Source organism: Typopeltis vanoorti, chromosome 5 (genome assembly GCF_054136105.1).
Source record: "Typopeltis vanoorti isolate ZY-2024b chromosome 5, IOZ_Tvanoo_1.0, whole genome shotgun sequence".
NCBI lineage: Eukaryota > Metazoa > Arthropoda > Arachnida > Uropygi > Thelyphonidae > Typopeltis > Typopeltis vanoorti.
Genome location: NC_143553.1, coordinates 111,144,022 through 111,163,175, shown reverse-complemented (window position 1 = coordinate 111,163,175; position 19,154 = coordinate 111,144,022). Strand labels below are relative to the sequence as shown.

At 35.6% G+C, this 19,154-nt stretch overlaps 1 protein-coding gene across 1 annotated transcript in view; it reads left to right on the top strand.

Annotated features, from left to right (window-relative positions):
• LOC150106723 (adhesion G protein-coupled receptor L1-like) overlaps positions 1-19,154 on the top strand; it is a 157,219-nt gene that overhangs the window by 130,446 nt on the left and 7,619 nt on the right. The window contains exons 11-15 of the mRNA XM_090392666.1: positions 2,853-2,959; positions 4,619-4,721; positions 6,501-6,718; positions 15,737-15,803; positions 16,200-16,285. Coding sequence (XP_090248792.1) covers positions 2,853-2,959; positions 4,619-4,721; positions 6,501-6,718; positions 15,737-15,803; positions 16,200-16,285 — 581 coding nt within the window. The remainder of the gene's footprint in view (positions 1-2,852; positions 2,960-4,618; positions 4,722-6,500; positions 6,719-15,736; positions 15,804-16,199; positions 16,286-19,154) is intronic.

Genomic DNA, 19,154 nt, shown 5'->3' with positions numbered 1-19,154 from the left:
CAATAATAATCATTTCTGCTTTAATCTACTAAATAATTTTGAAAGATGCAATTTTTTTTTATTTTCTTAATTTCTCAAATTACAATTGATACTGAAGTTATTAAGAATACAATGTTATAATATATTATATTATGATATATTGTGACAATAGATATATTGTGATATATTATCTAGTTATACATATTTTATTTCTGTGTATATATGTAGGATTGAAATTAGGATTAGCTTTTTGAATAATATAAGAGTAAAATTGATTTTCAATAAGTTAATTCTTAAAATTAATGAAATGTTTGAGTAGAGGAGGGGAAGGACACGCACCTGGTTACAGTAGTGAAAGAGTTTAATTCGAGAATGGACCAAACAATAGCACTTTATATGTTGGATCCGATCACAGTTTGCAAAGTACATATCTGTCATGATATGGAAGTGTAACCGAAGAAATTAAATTTTTTTCTCACACTTTCTTCCTTTCTTTGTACTAACGGTTGCTACCAAATCTTTAACTGATACGCTTACTAATTAATAAAAAAGCAGGAAATTAAAAAACGGAAATTCACTTAAAATTGAAGCAAGAGGGCTACAGTTCCTTCCCCCTCTTCCGATATTTAAAAATAAGCTGTTTCACAAGAGAAGTAAGACTAATCCAATTACCTATGCTTTCGTAAAATTACTCTCACCATTAAGAACAGTGCCTGAGACCAAAAGGAGTTTCTCTTACTTTTTTTTCTTTCTTCCTTCGTATCTGAAGCGAAATGAAGGTAATTGCAAACCTTAGCTCTTCCCTCAGGATAAATGCTTCTTTTGATCGTATTACTACAGCTAGCATACGTTCCTTTTCTTATTAAAAGATATTTTCTTTCGCATTAATTCGCTTCACATCTTGGAAGACAAAAATAATGGACTGGACTAAGATCTTGTAATGACGTGTTTAAGAAAACTTACAAAACTCCCCCGAGGTTTTTGTAACATTACTACGCTGAAAAGAAAACTAATTAGCTACCTTTTTTTAACCTCTCTCTCTCTCTCTCTCTCTCTCTCTTTCTCTCTCGTATTATCTCTTTCTGTTTAACTCTTTCCTTCTTTTCTTACTCTCCGTGATTTTCTTTCTCTTGCGCTTCCTTTTTTTATCCCTCTCTCTCTCTCTCTCTCTCTCTCTCTCTCTCTCTCTCTCTTCTCTTCTCTTCTCTTCTCTTCTTTTCTCTTCTCATATTTCTTTGTTCTTTTTTGTATCTGGTTACTATTCTCATGTTTCTCGCATTTTTTCTTACGTTTTTTCTTTTTTCTGTTTGTTCCAGTTTCTAATTTTCTCTATACATTTTTCAGTTTATTATTAGGAATTTCAGATCTTACTCATCTGATAATCTAATTTCCTTTTATTAAAATTATCAAAAATTATTTAAATATTAAATATCCCATAACAATTGTGATTGGATACATTGTTGTCGTCTGAATTATCAGATATCGAATGATCCTGAAATAATTCATTTTCTAGGTGCATTGTTTCTAGAATCAGTAAAGATTTCAATAATAAATTCAAAACATCAAACATCTGAATTGTTTTTTGTGATCCATAACTCAGTGTAAACTTACTTTCCATGTGTGTTTTGCTGATGGCAGCAGTTAACGAAATTTTCTGCAAAACTACACTTACGCGTGTGAGCTGAAATAAACTGCTTCCAAGATAGACTTATTACAGAAATATATCATATACGAGGGTGTGTTGAAAAGTTGTGATAATCACCATGAAAGAACTGAGGTATTCCTTCGTGGGGATTTATTAGAACTTTTCAGCCCCATCCGTCGTAATTTAAATAGCAATACTCCATCTCCACCAAAGAGAAAAATTCACCGAACAACAATGTGCACAGAAGAAAAGGAGATGAAGTGGATCACACGACTTTCTAGAGAAGTGATAATGTCAAACATTATTTCCCCTCCCCAATTACCAAAAAGATGTATAGTGGGATGGGAAGGAAAGTTGAACTATTGTTCATATAATGTCACAGAGAGGATGAACTCAATAGCTAATAAGATATTGTACTCTTTTTGTAAATATAACCTGAGCTCACGATATACAGTACCAGAGTGATGCAACGCATTGTTGTTGCATCTCACTGGCATCAGTTACGCTACCTCCGCACACCAGTCAGAAAACGAAACGATAACTCAGTATAATTCTGAACATTTTCTATGATGACTCTACACCTGAAAAGCGAAAGGACCAATAGCATAATGCCATGTCTGGATAAGTGGTTAGGGATAAAGAAATAATCTATCGATATGTTTCTTAAAGAGTTGGAGATTGCATTCGGTGTGGAAAAGAGTATGGTAAGATTGTTCCAAAGATTAGAGGTAGATAGAATGAAGGAGGAGGATGGGAAGTTGGGCAATGTATGGCTGTTCTAGTTCTTAAATGGCTAGAAGAAAGTGAATGAATGGTGGTGGCTAATTAAAAGCAGCAATACTCATGAAAGTGTCTGTAGAAAAAGCACAGTACAGAAACAGAACACTGATGGGAAAGTGACTGAATTAAGTCTGTGAGAGAAGGATCGCCTTCTACGATATACATCATCAAGAATTTGTATTGATATTATGGGCACACCTCAAATGGAGCACATTTGATTTGTTTGAATCAAATGTTCCACCACATCTCTCAATGTCTGTTAGCGGAACTGCTTTTAAATTCTTAATTTTCAACATTTACCTGAAAACTCCGAAAGATTCGTTTTACCAGAAACACGTTGCTATTTTTTCGCTAAATGTGTGTGTATATGTGTGTGCGTGGGTATGTGTGTTCAAGTCTTCTTTTTCGTATTCATTTGTAAAGTTACTGTTTATTTGCTTTCTTGTAGGAAAAGGTGTCAACAACGATACATGTGGGTAAAGCTATGCTTGGCAGTTGTGTGGTAGCCTTGGTTACAGTTCTTCTGACCTTCATTATCTACCTCTATCATTACAGGTAAGAATACTCCAATTAAAGACCTTTCTTCAATGTCTGATTCAATCTTTTTGGAAGTGATACTTTATTGATAAATTATGACCAAGTACTCGCTTTAACAATGTTAAAGCGAGTACTTGGAAGATAACAAATGCAGTAAAATAAAGTAAAAATGTTTTTCTTTTAACTTCATTTTCGTTTCACCGTTATTTCTTTAGTGGCTCCTTGTCGTGGTAGATGGGTAGCCAATCAGAGGCTTTTCATCCAAAGGGTATCATGGACACCTTTCCGTTCACTATTTTAACTTCACAGAGTTTATTAAATTACTCATAAATTATCTCATTAAGCAGTTAATACTACTAAGTTTGCGTACTGTTGACGAATATTGAGGAAAATGGCGAAGGTAAACATGAAATTTAAATTCTAAGCCGAGTTGAAATTAAAGAAGGAATTTTTTTTCAGCAGAAAATGCGGCTAATAACTGACCAAACAAACTAAATTATTACATTTATTTTGTTGGGTCAGCATAGTTTTAATTATCGTTCTTCTATCTGGAGTGTTAGCCTGAGTAGCTCAGCTTGTACAGATGAGTCCTTTGATTGGAAAGATCTGGGTTCGAATGTCATCTATGACCCGATGAACTTTGACCTTTTCAATAAAGGTGAGTTAGCTGGTCTCATCCGAAGATGAAGGAAAACAACGGGAACTCACCCAGCACTATAATAATTCCCTATTAATATCACATTGCTGCCCCATCAACCATTGGTTTCAGGGGGCAGCAATGAAGAAAGAGACACCTGAAGTATGTCTAAATTATGAGTAGTGTGAACAAAATGTCTTTTATGTTTTATCAGTAGAAGGTACATCACGTGGCGAAATTTATCTCCTTAGCATATATTTTTTAATGTCTTATTTATCATAAATTCATCAAAGACACAGTTGGAGAATATTTTCTTGATCCTTTTAGTGTAATCATCTCATTTATAATAAAAGGAACTTTTGCAATTCTCTTCGAAATACGTTCCGAAGCCTTAAAAATGGAACAGATGGAGAAAACGTGTAATGGGCAAAAAGTTGAAGTCAGCCACACAATGCTAAAAGAAGTTCAGTTTAATGGGAAGATATGTTTCCTAAGAGGTGGATGAATTATTAAATGGATTTTCTCCTCTTACCCTTCTTTTCAAAGGCATTTAAACGTCCAGAAAAATCAAGTTATGTAAAGTAGTTTTTCTATCTATTTGAATCTTATAATTTATGAATTAACTGTGCAAATTCGTCTAAAGTACAAATGATTATCTTACATTTCAGAATTCGATTCTACATTCTTAAATCACGAGTGTTTCTCTTCTCTCATTCTTCTGGAGAAGATTAGTTCTCATATAAGAGAAAGAAAGTGATAAGTCTATGTTCTTTTTTTCTTTTTATAAATAACGATTACCGTTTTTTAAACATTTTAAAAGTAAATGTATTTCCTCTTCCACACTCCATCAAAAATTCTAATCGAATTTTCAATAGTAAAGTATTTCAATAGTAAAGTTAAATACATTGGGATTTCGGTAAGGAGAGTCTTTGAAGTGTAATCGTATTTAACTTTAAGTTTATCGTCTTCAACAGAGAGAGAGAGAGAGAGAGAGAGAGAGAGTCGCCATATTTATAGTTAAAATCACTTTGCTGTTTCAGGAGAGATGCTCCGGATTCCTCACTTATTCTCCTGAATCTCCTCGTATCCATGGCAACCACACAGATCGTATTCATGGCAGGCATAAACGCAACATCACGTCAGGTAAGTGTTTAGAGGCATTTACGTAATAAAATATTCAAGTTTGGGGTAAAGGTAGTGGAAGGAAAATCGATGTTTGAATATATTTTAGAAGTACAATGTCTTCTTTGCTATTCTGCTCAGATGAAGAATTTATTATACTTTTAATAAATTAAAAGCAATTAAAATACTATTGATTACATTTTAATTGCAAATATACTGTTAAAAAAATTAGAATAAAGAAGCATAGTTTCTTTACTTACTAGAGAACGATTGGTGCGCCGTCTAGCGTCATCGAGATAATTAATTACATACATGCGTCTCACTTTCATACGTAACTTCAGATTAATTAGCATATTTTGAGATTAATATAACTTATCTCAATGTAAATCAGCGGTATTAGATGAAAATCCATTAGCCTACACCGAAACAGAAATTTGCTTTAGTAGCTAAAAGGTTTTAATTCACTGAAGTTTAAATTCTGTGACGAAAATTCCAAGTCATTGCAAATACCTTGAAAATTACCTTTCTATCTTTTTGTTCGGCGCACCTTAATCACACTAGCAAGCAATAGACTGTGATGAATTCATTAAGTTCTCATTGATTTTGGTTTGTTTCCTTGGGATTATTAATAACCAGCAGGTTTTGGTGTGCTAGTGTCCAATTTTCATGCACATACCCCTAATATAGCTCTTCGCTCCTTCGTTACTATCATTTCTTCCTTTCACAGTGCCGAGATAATGGGAAGATTCTTTAATTAGGTCTTCCATTATAGGTGGTTAGGAGGCAGATGTTCCCTGGCACCCATCAGGCCGCCATTGCATTATAAGCGACACTACTTTATTCAACATATTAAGCCCTGTCACATTTCATTACCAACGCCCTTTTAGAGAAGATTTGTCAAGGAATGTTCTGAGAGACTTTGTTTTAAGTCAATGGTTGCGTGACTAAATAGCGGATCCAAAGTATAACTTTTGTAATATTCAACATCGAACATTAACTGGCGCTTCCTTCAAAAGAGTATTGGAAGATAAATTTATGGATCGATTTAATGCAGAGAGGTTTGCAGATAATTGGAATTGTGATTCATATTGGAAATTACCGCTACGATCTTTAAGTGATCGAATGTCTTTGTAGTTAGTGTTCAAATGTTAAAAATCTAATTACTTTGTTGCTAACACAATTTAAAAGTCTTCTACATGTGTTTAATGAATGCGAAATATATTTCATCGCTCGTTGAATCTTTAAGAAAAAAAAAACATCGATAAATCACACTCTTATACTTCCTTCAAAAATGATATTAATTAAAACCGCTATGAAAAATATGGTGCCAACCTTTAAGTTTGGTCTAACACTTTTAAGCGATCTGCATCAATCTGTTGAAAGATTCATATGCATTGCCTTAAACTTGCACTAAAAATAAAAATCGTGATGAAGGGATTTGTTGCCATGGAAACACGTTTTTAATTTTTTCATACATCATACCTACGTACTTTATAATCTTATCTATAACTGCATTAACTTCGAATGATAGTTTAATTATTATACGATTAATTAAAGTATAAACAGTTAATTGTAATGTGTCTGGCAATATTAAATTGCATTGATTACTGTTCATGTATATCGAGGAGTCTTCCTGTTAACAAAAAAATGCTATTGCTGTAAGCTAATCGTATCCTGGTGGGATAAGATTATCTTACCGCGAGAAAGGATTTGAAAATGAATATTTTTACTTCCATAATTGATTCTAATTATCATATTTCATACCTAAAATTTTAAAAACGAATTTCTGTCTTTTTTCAGGAATTCTGTTACAGCGTTGCACTCACACTTCACTACTTATTTCTAGTCAGTTGCTTCTGGCTGGTGTCCTTTAGCATTCACCTTTATCGTCGCCTTCGATACGAATCTCGTCCTGCAGGCAGAGTTCGTGACTATTGTATTCTTTCTTGGATTGTGCCCGTCGCATTAGTCATAATTTCCTTCACAGTCAACCCTAAAGGATACGAAACTACGAGATAGTAAGTTGAAATATTTCTTTCGTTTGGAATTTATTTCATCACATTTAAGTTTAATTTTTATCATAATGTTTCAAATAAAAAAGCTAAAATAAAATTAACAGATATCAATAGTATAGTAGTATAGATATTCTCCGCAGATGACATATTTTTACTGATATATATTCGTTTATTAATGGTTCAAGCTTCGCAACAGTTAAAATATTACATAGAATTATATACGATATTGTATTACTCATCACATCTTATCGTCGTATCATAAAATATTGCATAATTTTAAGTTAAATCTGTTAAATATAATTTAACATAATATAATGATAATGTAATCATAAATGTTTGAAAAATATCGTAGTTAGATGTTTGTAACTCTGACATCGGGTGACGGCTAGGGGTGTAGACAGACCGGCTGCTCAGAAATTTTCAAAATTAAGCATTAAAAGAGTTCTGCGTACCCCCTCTTGTGGAATATAAATTTTAAATTTTAGCTCTTTATTTATTTATTTTATCATATCTTATCCTATCGCATCATACAAAATGTTTTAATTATGATCATATCATAATTAAGTGTTAAAAATAAGCAACAATCAAATGTATGAAATAAATTATAAATTTATTATATTGAACTAAATTGAAATGCTTGAAATAAATCGTAATTCAATGCACGTAATATTGTACTGATTAATATCATAGTGCAATAAGAAAATAAATAGTATTAAATGAAATCAAAATTAACCATAGCAAAACTGACAGAAACAAATTTTATCATTGTAATTAAAACGTTTTATTCGGCACAATTTGTCAAATGAAACCATCCTGAAATGTTAAAATTTAAATTTTATCTTTCAAAATTATATCTTCTTCTTTCGCTATGCCTTTATCCCGTGTTAAACAGGGTCGGAGTTCCCATCTTTAATCTTCTTCCTCCAGGTTCTCCAGTCCAGGGCGTCTTCCCGACTCCATCCTTTCTCCCTAAGATCCTCTGCCACTTTATTCCTCCATCTGAGCTTGGGCCTGCCTCTTTTCCTCCTTCCCTTTACCTCCATACACTCCACTCCACTCCTAACTCCCCCTCTCTACATGACCGAACCACCTCATCCTGCTTTCTTGCACCTTCTTACCGATCGGTCCCACCTTGACCGTCCCTCTGATGTAGTCATTCCTTATCCTATCCTTCTTTGTCACACCACTCATCCATCTCAACATCCGCATCGCCAGCCTCACCACCATCTTATACAGCTTTCCTTTCATCTTATAACTCACTCTCTTGTCACACAGGACCCCGCTCATCTTCCTACAGTTCATCCAGCCGCATGTTATTCGGTGCTGTATTTCTTCATCCAGGTCACCATTCCTCTCGACGACCGACGCGAGGTACTTGAATTTTTCCCTGAAGATAACCTTTCACCATAGAGTCGTATGAGCACATCCTCGGCACTCCCCGTTGACATATATTCGGTATTCACCGGGTTAATTCTCATGCCTCTCTCCTCCAATACCTTTCTCCATTCTTCCAGGGTCTTTTCAAGCTTCTCTCGGGACGATTCGCAAAGAACAGTGTCGTCGGCAAACATCATGCTCCATGGCGCTTCTCTCTTGACGTCCTCCATTAGTATATCGATGACCAGGTCAAAGAGATAGGGGCTCAGAGCTGATCCCTGATGGAGCCCGACGACAATGGGGAACCCCCTCTGTCATGCCAACACTAGACCTGACCTGAGTTTTCGCTCCGTCATACATCTCCTTCACCAACCTCAAGTACTTCTCCCACACACCCCCCCCTTCTTCCTCATATACCTCCATACCTCCTTCCTGGCCACTCTGTCGTACGCCTCTTCAAAGTCTATAAACATCATATGCAGCTCCACCTGCATCTCCCTATATTTCTCCATCAATCGCCTTAGCTCAAATATCGCATCCGTTGTCCCTCTTCCTGGCATGAATACGAACTTCTCCTCGCCAATTTTTGTTTCCCGCCGTATCCTTCCTTCAATTACTCTTTCCCATATCTTCAACGACGTGTGTGACATCAGCTTGATCCCTCTATAGTTGCCACAATTCTGAACATCTTCTTTTCCTTTGTAGATTGGGACGAGAATGCTTTACCTACATTCCTCTGATATCTTTTCCTGTCGGGCTATTTTCCTCGTCAAATCCCATAACATGTCTACGCCCTCGCTGCCCAGACTTCCGCACACTTCCCCAGGTATCTAGTCCGCCCCCCACAGACTTTAAATTCTTAATTTTTCTTTGTACCCAAAGCACTTCCTCTCTGCTGATGTCCTGCACCGATCTTTCGTTTGCCTCTCCATCCTCACACCTCTCTCTTGGATTCTCCTCATTTAGCAGATTACGGAAATATTCTTTCCATCTTCCTCTGATTTTGTCCTCCTCTTGTAATACTACTCCTGAGGGGTCCTTTATCTGCTTTACTGATGTTGTTATGTCTTTCGAGGCCTTATCTCTGGCTTTCGCTATTCTCAACCACCGAGCTTCACCACCGTTTCTCTCCAGTACTTCATAAACCTCGTCAACTTCCCTCACTTTCGCTCTTGCCACAGCTCTCTTTTCATTTTTCTTCGCTAATCTATACGCCTCCTTGTCAGCTCTAGTTCCAGTAATGTCCCATTTTTTCTTTGCCTCTTTCTTTTCCTTGATCTCCAACTCCACCTCCTCATTCCACCACCATACCTCCTTATCCTCTGGCTGCCCCTTTCCTGATCTTATACCGAGCACCTCTTCTCCAATTTTTCTAATAATCCGACTATTTACGTCCCGCTATTCTTCCACATTCTCTGCTAACTTCATTCCTTCCAATACCTTTTCTTTGAACTTATTCCTTGGACCTTCCTCTTCCAATTTTCGCCACTTTATTTTCCTATCTTTCCGCCACTTCCGTCTATTCATCTTTTCCCCTTTTATATCACAGTCTACCACAACCAACCTGTGCTGTGCCGCTACACTTTCTCCGTTAATCACTTTACAGTTTTTCCTCCTTCAGATGTTTCCTAAGGCACATAATATAGTCACTTTGACTCATTCTATCTCCGCTCTTATAGGTTATCGGGTGTCCAACTCTCTTCTTAAACCACGTGTTAGCTATAGTCAGGTCGAAGGCCACAGCATGCTCTACGATTCTTTTACCTTCTTCATTTCTTTCACCACTACTCCAACCCCCGTGCACCCTTTCTTCACCACTTCGTCGCCTTCCTACATGCCCATTTAGGTCTACTCCGACGATCACTCTCTCACCATCAGGGATTCCCATTACTACCTGGTCTAGTTCTCTCCAGAATGCCTCGTTCTCCTCCTCACCACAACCTACTTGTGGAGCGTATCCACACACTATCACAGCCACACTTCCTCCAATCTCAATCTTAACACTCATAATCCGATCGTTCTTCCGGCACACCTCGCAGACTCCACCCTTCAGCTCCTTGTCGATGATGATTCCAACTCCGTTTCTTCCATTCTCATTCGCCCCGCTGTAAAACAGTTTATATCCTTCCGCCAGCTCCATTGCTTTATTGCCCTTCCACCTTGTCTCCTGCACGCACAAGATCTTCAGCTTCCTTCTTCTCATCATGTCTGCTATCTCCCTACTCGTCTCATTCATCGTACCCACATTCGGCGACCCAATTCTTACTTTACACACTCTCTCTTTCTGTTGGACTCGCTTCTTTAGCCGAAACCGTCCTTGGTTCGGTAGCCCAAGCCCACTTCTCGCAGTCCTCGGGCGACGGAACTGCGCATCGCTTACGGGGGACGCCCTAGCCGTTATCCTTTCTCCGTTATCCGAAATTTCATCCCTGGTTTCAAAATTATATATGGTGTTTTAAATAATTTTAAGCAAACTCTAAATTTATTAAAAAAAAAGTTTTATTAATTGAATAAGATATTATGGTTTATACAAAATTATATTTTAAATATTAAATCGTATTTTAATTTAGATAAGTTTAGGAAAGAAATTCATCTTTAATAAAAACTTTTGACTATCACAGGTTAATAATTATAAATTATTAGACACTGCTGTGTGTAATTTGCAGTTATGCTGAGCATGACTGCAAATAAGATGCTCAGCAGGCAAGCGAAAAATGTAATATACTGTGCAATCAAATTATTGCGCATATTATGCATAGCAGTTGAACGATTTCATATTACGAATTTTGAACAGTCATTTCGCAGATTCACCTGTGTTTATCATATGTTGTAATAATTAAACAATTTATTATGAATGCTTAATCGTTTTACCAGCAATAATAATCAAAGAAAACTGATCTAACAGAAATTTCATGTTATTTCTTTAACAACATAATAAAAATATATCAATGCGATACACACAGAGCCATCATTTCCTTTACTATACGGTCTCTCTCTCTCTCTCTCTCTCTCTCTCTCTCTTTCTCTTTCTTTCTTCTTGCGCGATAAGACAGACACCGGTAATAGCTTCTATAGGTTACCACTAAAATAACAAATTTTCTCTGGAAGGCAGCCCAGCCATCGATTCCTTCAGTAGGCAAAAACATGGGTGGAGAAACGAGATATCTTTGCAATTATGTTTTCTTTGGTTCCAATCCCAATGTTATGAATCAAATCCCTTTTTATTTTATCGGATTGTTGCTCCAATGAAAACATTAAGAATGATATTACGAAAATTGCACTTCTAAAGAATCTTTATCTTTATTTGCACAGGGACATTCTCGCTTTTATACGTTTCTGTAATATTCCTTCGAGAAAATCAAACGTCCATTCAAAAAAGAACAAATTTCGCTCTATTTTTGTTTTGAATTCGAATTTGATAGATTTTGAACGGTAAAGAAATTTCTCTACAGTTCTTTGTAAGGAACTGCGTGATGAAATCACAGAGGTAGCATAATAATTAGTATGGGAGTGCATAGATTTCCTTTAGTGAGGTAATTCGGGTAACATAAACAATTGTTTCATGATGTAGCTGTAATTAGACGGAATCAAAATAAAGATTTAATTTTAATTTCACGAATCAAACCAAACTTTGACATTCGCTTTCATCTACCTCCCTAGTCCCCCTCTTAGGAATGGGATAAAATCCAGATAACAGAATTCGCTATAAAAAGCTTTATAATTGAAAAAATAATCCCAAGATAAATGTATAGAGTGCCAAATGAAAGCAAAAAAACTCAAGGCGGAAAAACTAACTTTTTATTAATTACAACTAGTGAGGCCTAAATTAGATAATAGCGCGCCCACACACACACCGCACACAAGAGATCAAAGACTACTGTCTTTGATCTCTTGGTTACCTCAGTCGTTATTACAACCAACCCCATCTAGCTGTTTTAAAGATAGGATGCAACTTAAAACTTCAAACTGAACTAAAAACACGTTTAAATACACTTAGTGAATAATCCGAAAGATTTTCTTTAATGTAATTAAAAGAAATTTAATTTTTAATTGGCTTTTGTTTCAACTGAAATGGTACAATAGCAGCAGACAAAAGTCTCAGCTCAAGGTTTAGTGAAATTTCCGAATAACAGTTTTGTGTTAACTTAGAAAAGTACTGCTGTTATTCTGAATTACGACCGAAGCAACTAAACATATGAATTATGGGTATTTGTTTATTAATACGTTCATTCTTTTGGCCCTGTTTGCCAGAAGAGGTTCTTTTGCATCCAAGACGGAATTCGAACCAAGATCTTTCAAACAAAAGGATATTATTAGGACTCACCTATCCGACCGACATTTTGCAGCTCTGTAAAGTGGATAGCCTATCGAGTGAAGAGTATACAGCCCTGCAGTTCACAGGCTGTCAGTTGAATTTCACCATGGGCGTGAATGCCATCGTCAGGTGAGAGATAACATCCTGCTTATTGGAGGGATAAAGTCGCCTGAAAAAGTTCTATGTTTGGATTACTCAGTAGGATTTCGATTTTATATACAGGATGGTTCAAAATTTCACGTACAAACTTTGAGGAAAGGTAGAAGAGAACATCAAAATCAACTATATTCACATAGGAAAGCATGACTGGAAACGCCAACGGAAGGTACTAACAGGGACACAAAGATACAGAAATAACACAAAGCAGTAAGTAGTGTAAAAAAACTTTATTAGGCGTAACTGAACAGTTCAATAGCAGTTGGATACATAATATGGTAAACGATGTGCATGTCTTCCATCTCAGCGTTCGTAAAACGACCCATGTTCTTCGTACGATGTCGAAAGCTTGAATGAGGAAGCCCCAATTGCTCACCTGGAGCTCCACCTATCACTTTCGGGTGGCATTTCCGGTCATGCTTTCCTATGTGAATATGATTGCTTTTGATACTCTCTCTCTCTCTCTCTCTCTCTTCCCTCTCAAAGTTTGTAAGTGGATTTTGGAACCATCCTGTATATATATATATATATATATATATATATATACAGGATGGTTCCATATATAGAAAGAGAGAGAGAGAGAGAGAGAGAAATCGATAATACACAAATTCCTATCATTATCTGAGAGCAAGAATAATACAATAAATAAATACAAGGGAAGAAATCAAGGAATATCTGCAATTAGTTTTAAAATTATGCTTGCACGTTCACATAGAAACAATACAAACGTGCAAGCATAATTTTAAACCCCCTCCCTCCTCCATGTAAGTTTCATTAATAAAGGGACCGCCTTGTCCTTGTCCTAATTCTACGCTCCGGTTCATTGTACGCATCTACTGGTTCCGCTCGTGTGCGTCTGCGAGCCACTGCATATTCTCATATTATTCAGTTCCAAACCATGTGTTTGCATTCATTGCTCTGGACAAGGAACATTATTGTGTTGGAAGGTGTAACGATCAGTACTGCTAAATGGTCACAATGTATTACACGCACAATTGTCCATCAGATCAATTTAGAGAAAATAGCCTAACGAAGGGGCACTCAATGCAGACAATGCATCGCATCATCGAAAGACATGCGAGGGGGGTTAACAACATTTGCCGAAGATCTCATAAAAAAAGGACTGAACAGATATATTAGTAATTTAAATCTGTTTCTTTTAATTAATGTTTTAAACCTTCCTACTTGACGGAAAAAACAAGAACTCTAGCTTTGCGGTTCGTATAGGGGAATAGCAAGAAATGCATGGAACTTTCATGGACACTCTTCATTAAAAAGAAGTTACGTGCCGTTAGGTTTCGCTCTTTTTTTAGCATATTTTAATATTTTTAATCTCTAAAACTAATCGAAGACAGTGACTATCGCTGTACACGAACCCATTTTAAAATAAGATTAGTTTAGATTTTTTTTCTCGTTACAAAAAATCAAGCATAAATTATTTGGGAGCAATTATAGTATATAACGAGTATTATTTGTTCGTAATGTGGAAGGGTACTTAAAAGTATAATGTACTAGTAATTTTCAAATATAAACAGAAGAGTTCCACGTTGAATTAGATAATAGCATAAAAGCTCGGACATGGTTGGCCTGGTCGCTGTGAATGACCCAGTTTTTAGAGTAATCGCTCTCCAACCAACAGGTGGAGGATTCGAAGTCCGCTGTGGGCATGGATGTTTGTGATTGCCTTTCGATGGGGGACGAACGTCATCGCCAGATGTGACGCCACCTGGATCTAAAATAGCTTTAAAAGTTCTGTTTACTCTCCAGAACGAGATTATCGGATTGTTTAAAACATCAACTTATGAAAATTAACACAATTAGAAAACATTCTTAGCCTACCCACCGTATTAATGTGCGGTAAGTTTATAAACCTGATCACGAAGACCCGATTTTTCTTTACGCAATATATTTGTTCAGTGTAATGACCATGCTCATGTGGATAATTTAGCAATGCAACTAACTAGTGAAGTTTATCATTTCGATCTTTATTCGGTGATCAACCTACTTAAAGTTTGCCTTAAATGAAAACATTTATTTCTTCTTCACATGTCGCGCTACAACGCTTCCTAAATGGGAAAATTGAGTCGTTTTGTATTCATTTGCAACGGACCTACTCCGACCTAACAGATTTCGATGAAATTTAGTATTTAGCGTATTTGTCTGTTATTTATTGTTATTTGCACTCTTTTTAAGCACACAACCGGTCAAGAATACTTGGCTTACAAAATCTTAATTTATCATGTGACGCATCGTTTTTATCATTATTTTAGACTGTGTTAAAATCTAATAAAGAAATCGTTTTCTTTCTTGTGATGTAGGATATTGATTGAAGGCTTGATGTAGTATGAAAGAGAAAAAATAAGTCTGGTTTCAAGAATAATCCAGGATTATGCAACCAGCTCACAGGATGTATAATTCTGGAACCTTGTAATCTTCTATGCTCTTCTTCTGTTTGTTCTTTTTCTAAATTTCGGTAAGTTATATAATCCTGGAAACTCGTAATATTTTATAAGTTTAAATCTTTCATGAGTACATTGGAACAGGAAAAAGTGCAAAAAGAAAAGAAGAAAAAAGAAGCACTTCCGGATTATTACTTCATCATATCCGCCAGAGAGAATGTTCGAGTCCTAATTAGTATTTAAAGGATTATAACTTTTATTTCTTATTTGATCGTATACCAAGATATTTTATGTGTATTCCGTGTGTTAAATCTCGAGTTTGAACCAGAAGTAAATTCATATATTTCAAATATATAATGCACAATGCATAGAACATATTTTAGTTAAATTGTAATATCTTAAAATGAATATGAATAAACATAATTCTGAAAAACAAGGTTTAAATGTATATTTAGTATATATTTCTTATATTAAGTGTAAAATTGAAATACAGAGATGAATAATCAAAGCATAAAAACATTTATTTAGACTGCAGTTATCTTTACTTAAACTGAGCGTCAATTTTCAATAGAATTCAATTTCAATTTTTATTTTTCACCCAAGCATTATGTTTGTTTCAATGGCGAGCGAATCTCAAAGCACAGATCGATTTACTATCAAAATATTGTTTATTTAAATATCATAAAACGTTTTTCTTCTAATTAATTGAATTTTTTAATCTAACATATTGCACAATGACATGTCTACTAATTGATATTTCTGGATTTACTGCAGTTGCTGGCTTTCCATCCAAAGAGGAATGTTGCTTTCTTTTATAGTGCCAGTTACAGCTTTGATACTGGTAAGTGAATACTTACTTTTCTTTTACTTCAGCTGTTTTTTTTTCACATTTTTAAGTAAGCAGGGTCTGAAAAAAAGAAAAACATTTTACATCTCTCGGACCAATTCACCGTACAAATTAATTCTTCATTGAATAGCGGCACCTAATATATATATATATATATATATATATAAACAAACAGTCACACGTATCTCGCTCTTCAATTTTGTGCATTCTATGAGATGGTTCATCTCTTTAATCAAGAAATTGTAAGCCTTGTTTCGGTAGCTGTTTTCCATTTTATATTTCATTGATGCTTGTCATCAGACATCCTGTTTCTACTATTGTTAATTCATACTATCCATACTTGCTACAGCTGAAAGTCAAATATTATCCTTGTTTATTTTCTTTTTACAGATAAACACGGTTGTTATGGTTTTAGTACTAAAAACATTTAACGAACAAATAGCAGTGACTCGCAAGACGGAAATTCATAAAACAAGGTAAGTAAATATTAGTTATTTTCTTAGTATGCACGGATATGCACATACACTTTTTTTTTTTTTTGGAGACGGACTGAGTCCTTGACTCTTTAGATTGAAGAAAAATGTGAATGGGGTGTTATTGAGCTGGGTAACGGCCAAGCCTCAGTTAAAACTTCATTGACTATAGCAGGGGTAGGCAACCGGCGGCCCGCGGGCCGCATGCGACCCAAACGTGCATTTTTGGCGGCCCATAAAAAGTTGACCATACTTATATTCCACGTGGCCCGTATGTTGAATTATTTAAATAATACATTTTATAATGTGAATAAATTAAAAATAATTTTATGCTTATACTTCGTGATATCGCCTTGCAACTTGGCGCGAGTCAACCGTGTGAGTCATCACGAGTAGGGATAAAAAAAAAAAAAAAAGGCGACTTTATCCGACGACAACCGAGATTTTGGCGCACTTTTGCAGTCGCGTTCCCTGGTCCATATTTTAATATAATTCAATAACATTAACTATTATTTTCAGAGGATATATATTTGTTAAAAATTATTTCAAAAATGGGTTCAATAAAACGTAAAATTGCAGATGAAGGAAGGTTTAATGATGAATCGAACAAGGACTTCTTTATTGAAAATGGGGATAAATCACTTTGTCTTATTTGCATAAAAGTGTTGCTGTTATGAAAGAATATAATATTAGACGTCATTACTATAATGTTGTACTTTATCGTGTAATCTCGAAATTTAAATATTTCTGTGCTTTTTAAGATTGATATTATAAAAATTGCTAACTGACGTATTTGTTTCACTCACTATTTTCTCTTAATTAAACGCTTGCGGCCCGATTATTAAAAATAAAAGTTGAATGTGGCCCGCGAGTCTGAAAAGGTTGCCGACCCCTGGACTATAGCATTGCCATCAGTTACTCTGGATAACTCCGCATTCCTTCTGCACATATATACGAATTCAACTCATATGTTTCCTCTATAAATTTCATGTAAAAAGTAAAATGGTATATCTTCTACAGTGCTAGTTACAGCTTATATATATACGAATGAGTTTGCTGTTTTAAGACTGATGATAAATGCACGTAAACGCAAGAAAGATATTTAATTAACCAAATATTTCTGTCTGGAAATAGCAGACCATTTTCAGTGGTATTACAAGAACAGTTTTAAAAAATACAAGTTAGAATACTAACAATAGATCGTTAAAAATAGAACACGCCGCGTGATGTTATATCACTAAGTATTAAAGGGAATATTTTTAAGCAGAGACATGATTGAAAAAAAAAAAGTTAATGAGTAATCTTGATTAGACTTTCCCAGATTTTTGATATAGATATACAGTCATTACGATTCAGGTTGGGACGATGGAGCAAGGCCTCCACGCTTTCCTTGAACAAACGTTCGAACCTATAACGGGATCTATGTAAGAGGCGAGTTCTGGACCAAAAGATGCTGTGGTCAGTTTCAATCGCGTGTTGAGCCAATCCAGACTCTTTTCAGGTTTGTTGTGAAGAATGGAGGATTGATGTTCTTGGATTCCTTTTTCAAGAGAACATCCAGTCTGTCCAAAATACTCAACTTTATCTCTTCCTGGAGTTTATCAAATTCCGTGCAACTGTGGTCTCTCTTATTTTGGCCAAACCGGACGTTCTCTTGAAAAAAGAATCCAAGAACATCAATCCTCCATTCTTCACAACAAACCTGAAAAGTCTGGATCGGCTCAACACGCGATTGAAACTGACCACAGCATCTTTTTGGTCCAAGACTCGCCTCTTACATAGATCCCGTTATAGGTTCTAACGTTTGTTCAAGGAAAGCGTGGAGGCCTTGCTCCATCGTCCCAACCTGAATCGTAATGACTGTATATCTATATCAAAAATCTGGGAAAGTCTAATCAAGATTACTCATTAATTTTTTTTTTCAATCATCTCTCTGCTTAAAAGTATTCCCTTTAATACTTAGTGATTTAACATCACGCGGCGTGTTCTATTTTTAACGATCTATTGTTAATATTCTAGCTTGTGTTTTTTAAAACTGTTCTTGTAGTGCCACTGAAGATGGTCTGCTATTTCCAGACCGAAATATTTGCTTAATTAAATATCTTTCTTGTGTTTACGTGCATTTATCATTCATACGAATGAGTTGTATATACCAACTACCATTACCATTAACATTACTGACAGGATGGGTGAAGCACTAGTGCTTTTCATATTCCCCTTTATCTGTAATGAGAGTTGTTTGGGAATGGGAGATTTGTGAGCAATTAAGCTCGCCCTCTGGGGGCAGTTGTGTTAGCTATGATCAGTTGAGAGAAGAATAGCCTTCGGTCTTTTGTGTTTGTAGTAATCGGTCTCATTGTAATTGGCAGCTTGTACGATTAATAGGTTTGAATGTGAACTTGACTTCACGAAGAATTTTTCTGCAAGATTACGAAGAAAGGATGAGATACATGGAATGCCAGTTTCTCGGTGAATTTGTGAATTTCTGATGAACCACGGTGCATCCAGAATCATCTTAAGGCATTTGTTTTGGATTCCCTGCAATTTCAAAATGTTTGATCTTGAAGTGTATGTATATACGAATCTTAAAGTTCTTAAAAGAACTGGGAAATGGACTGAGTCCTTGACTCTTTATCCCGTCATGTGAATGAAGTAAATCTGTGTGGATGGAGTGTTATTGAGCTAAAAAGCTCTAGTCATGGCTGGGTAACGGCAATATCCGAGCCTCAGTTAAAACTTCCTTGGCTACAGCATTGCCATTCGTTACCCTGGAAGTCCTAAAAAGGACTGTTTTCAATCTGATATATACGAATTTTCCTCATATGTTTCCTATATAAGTTTTTTATGTAAAACATAAAATGGTATATCGTTG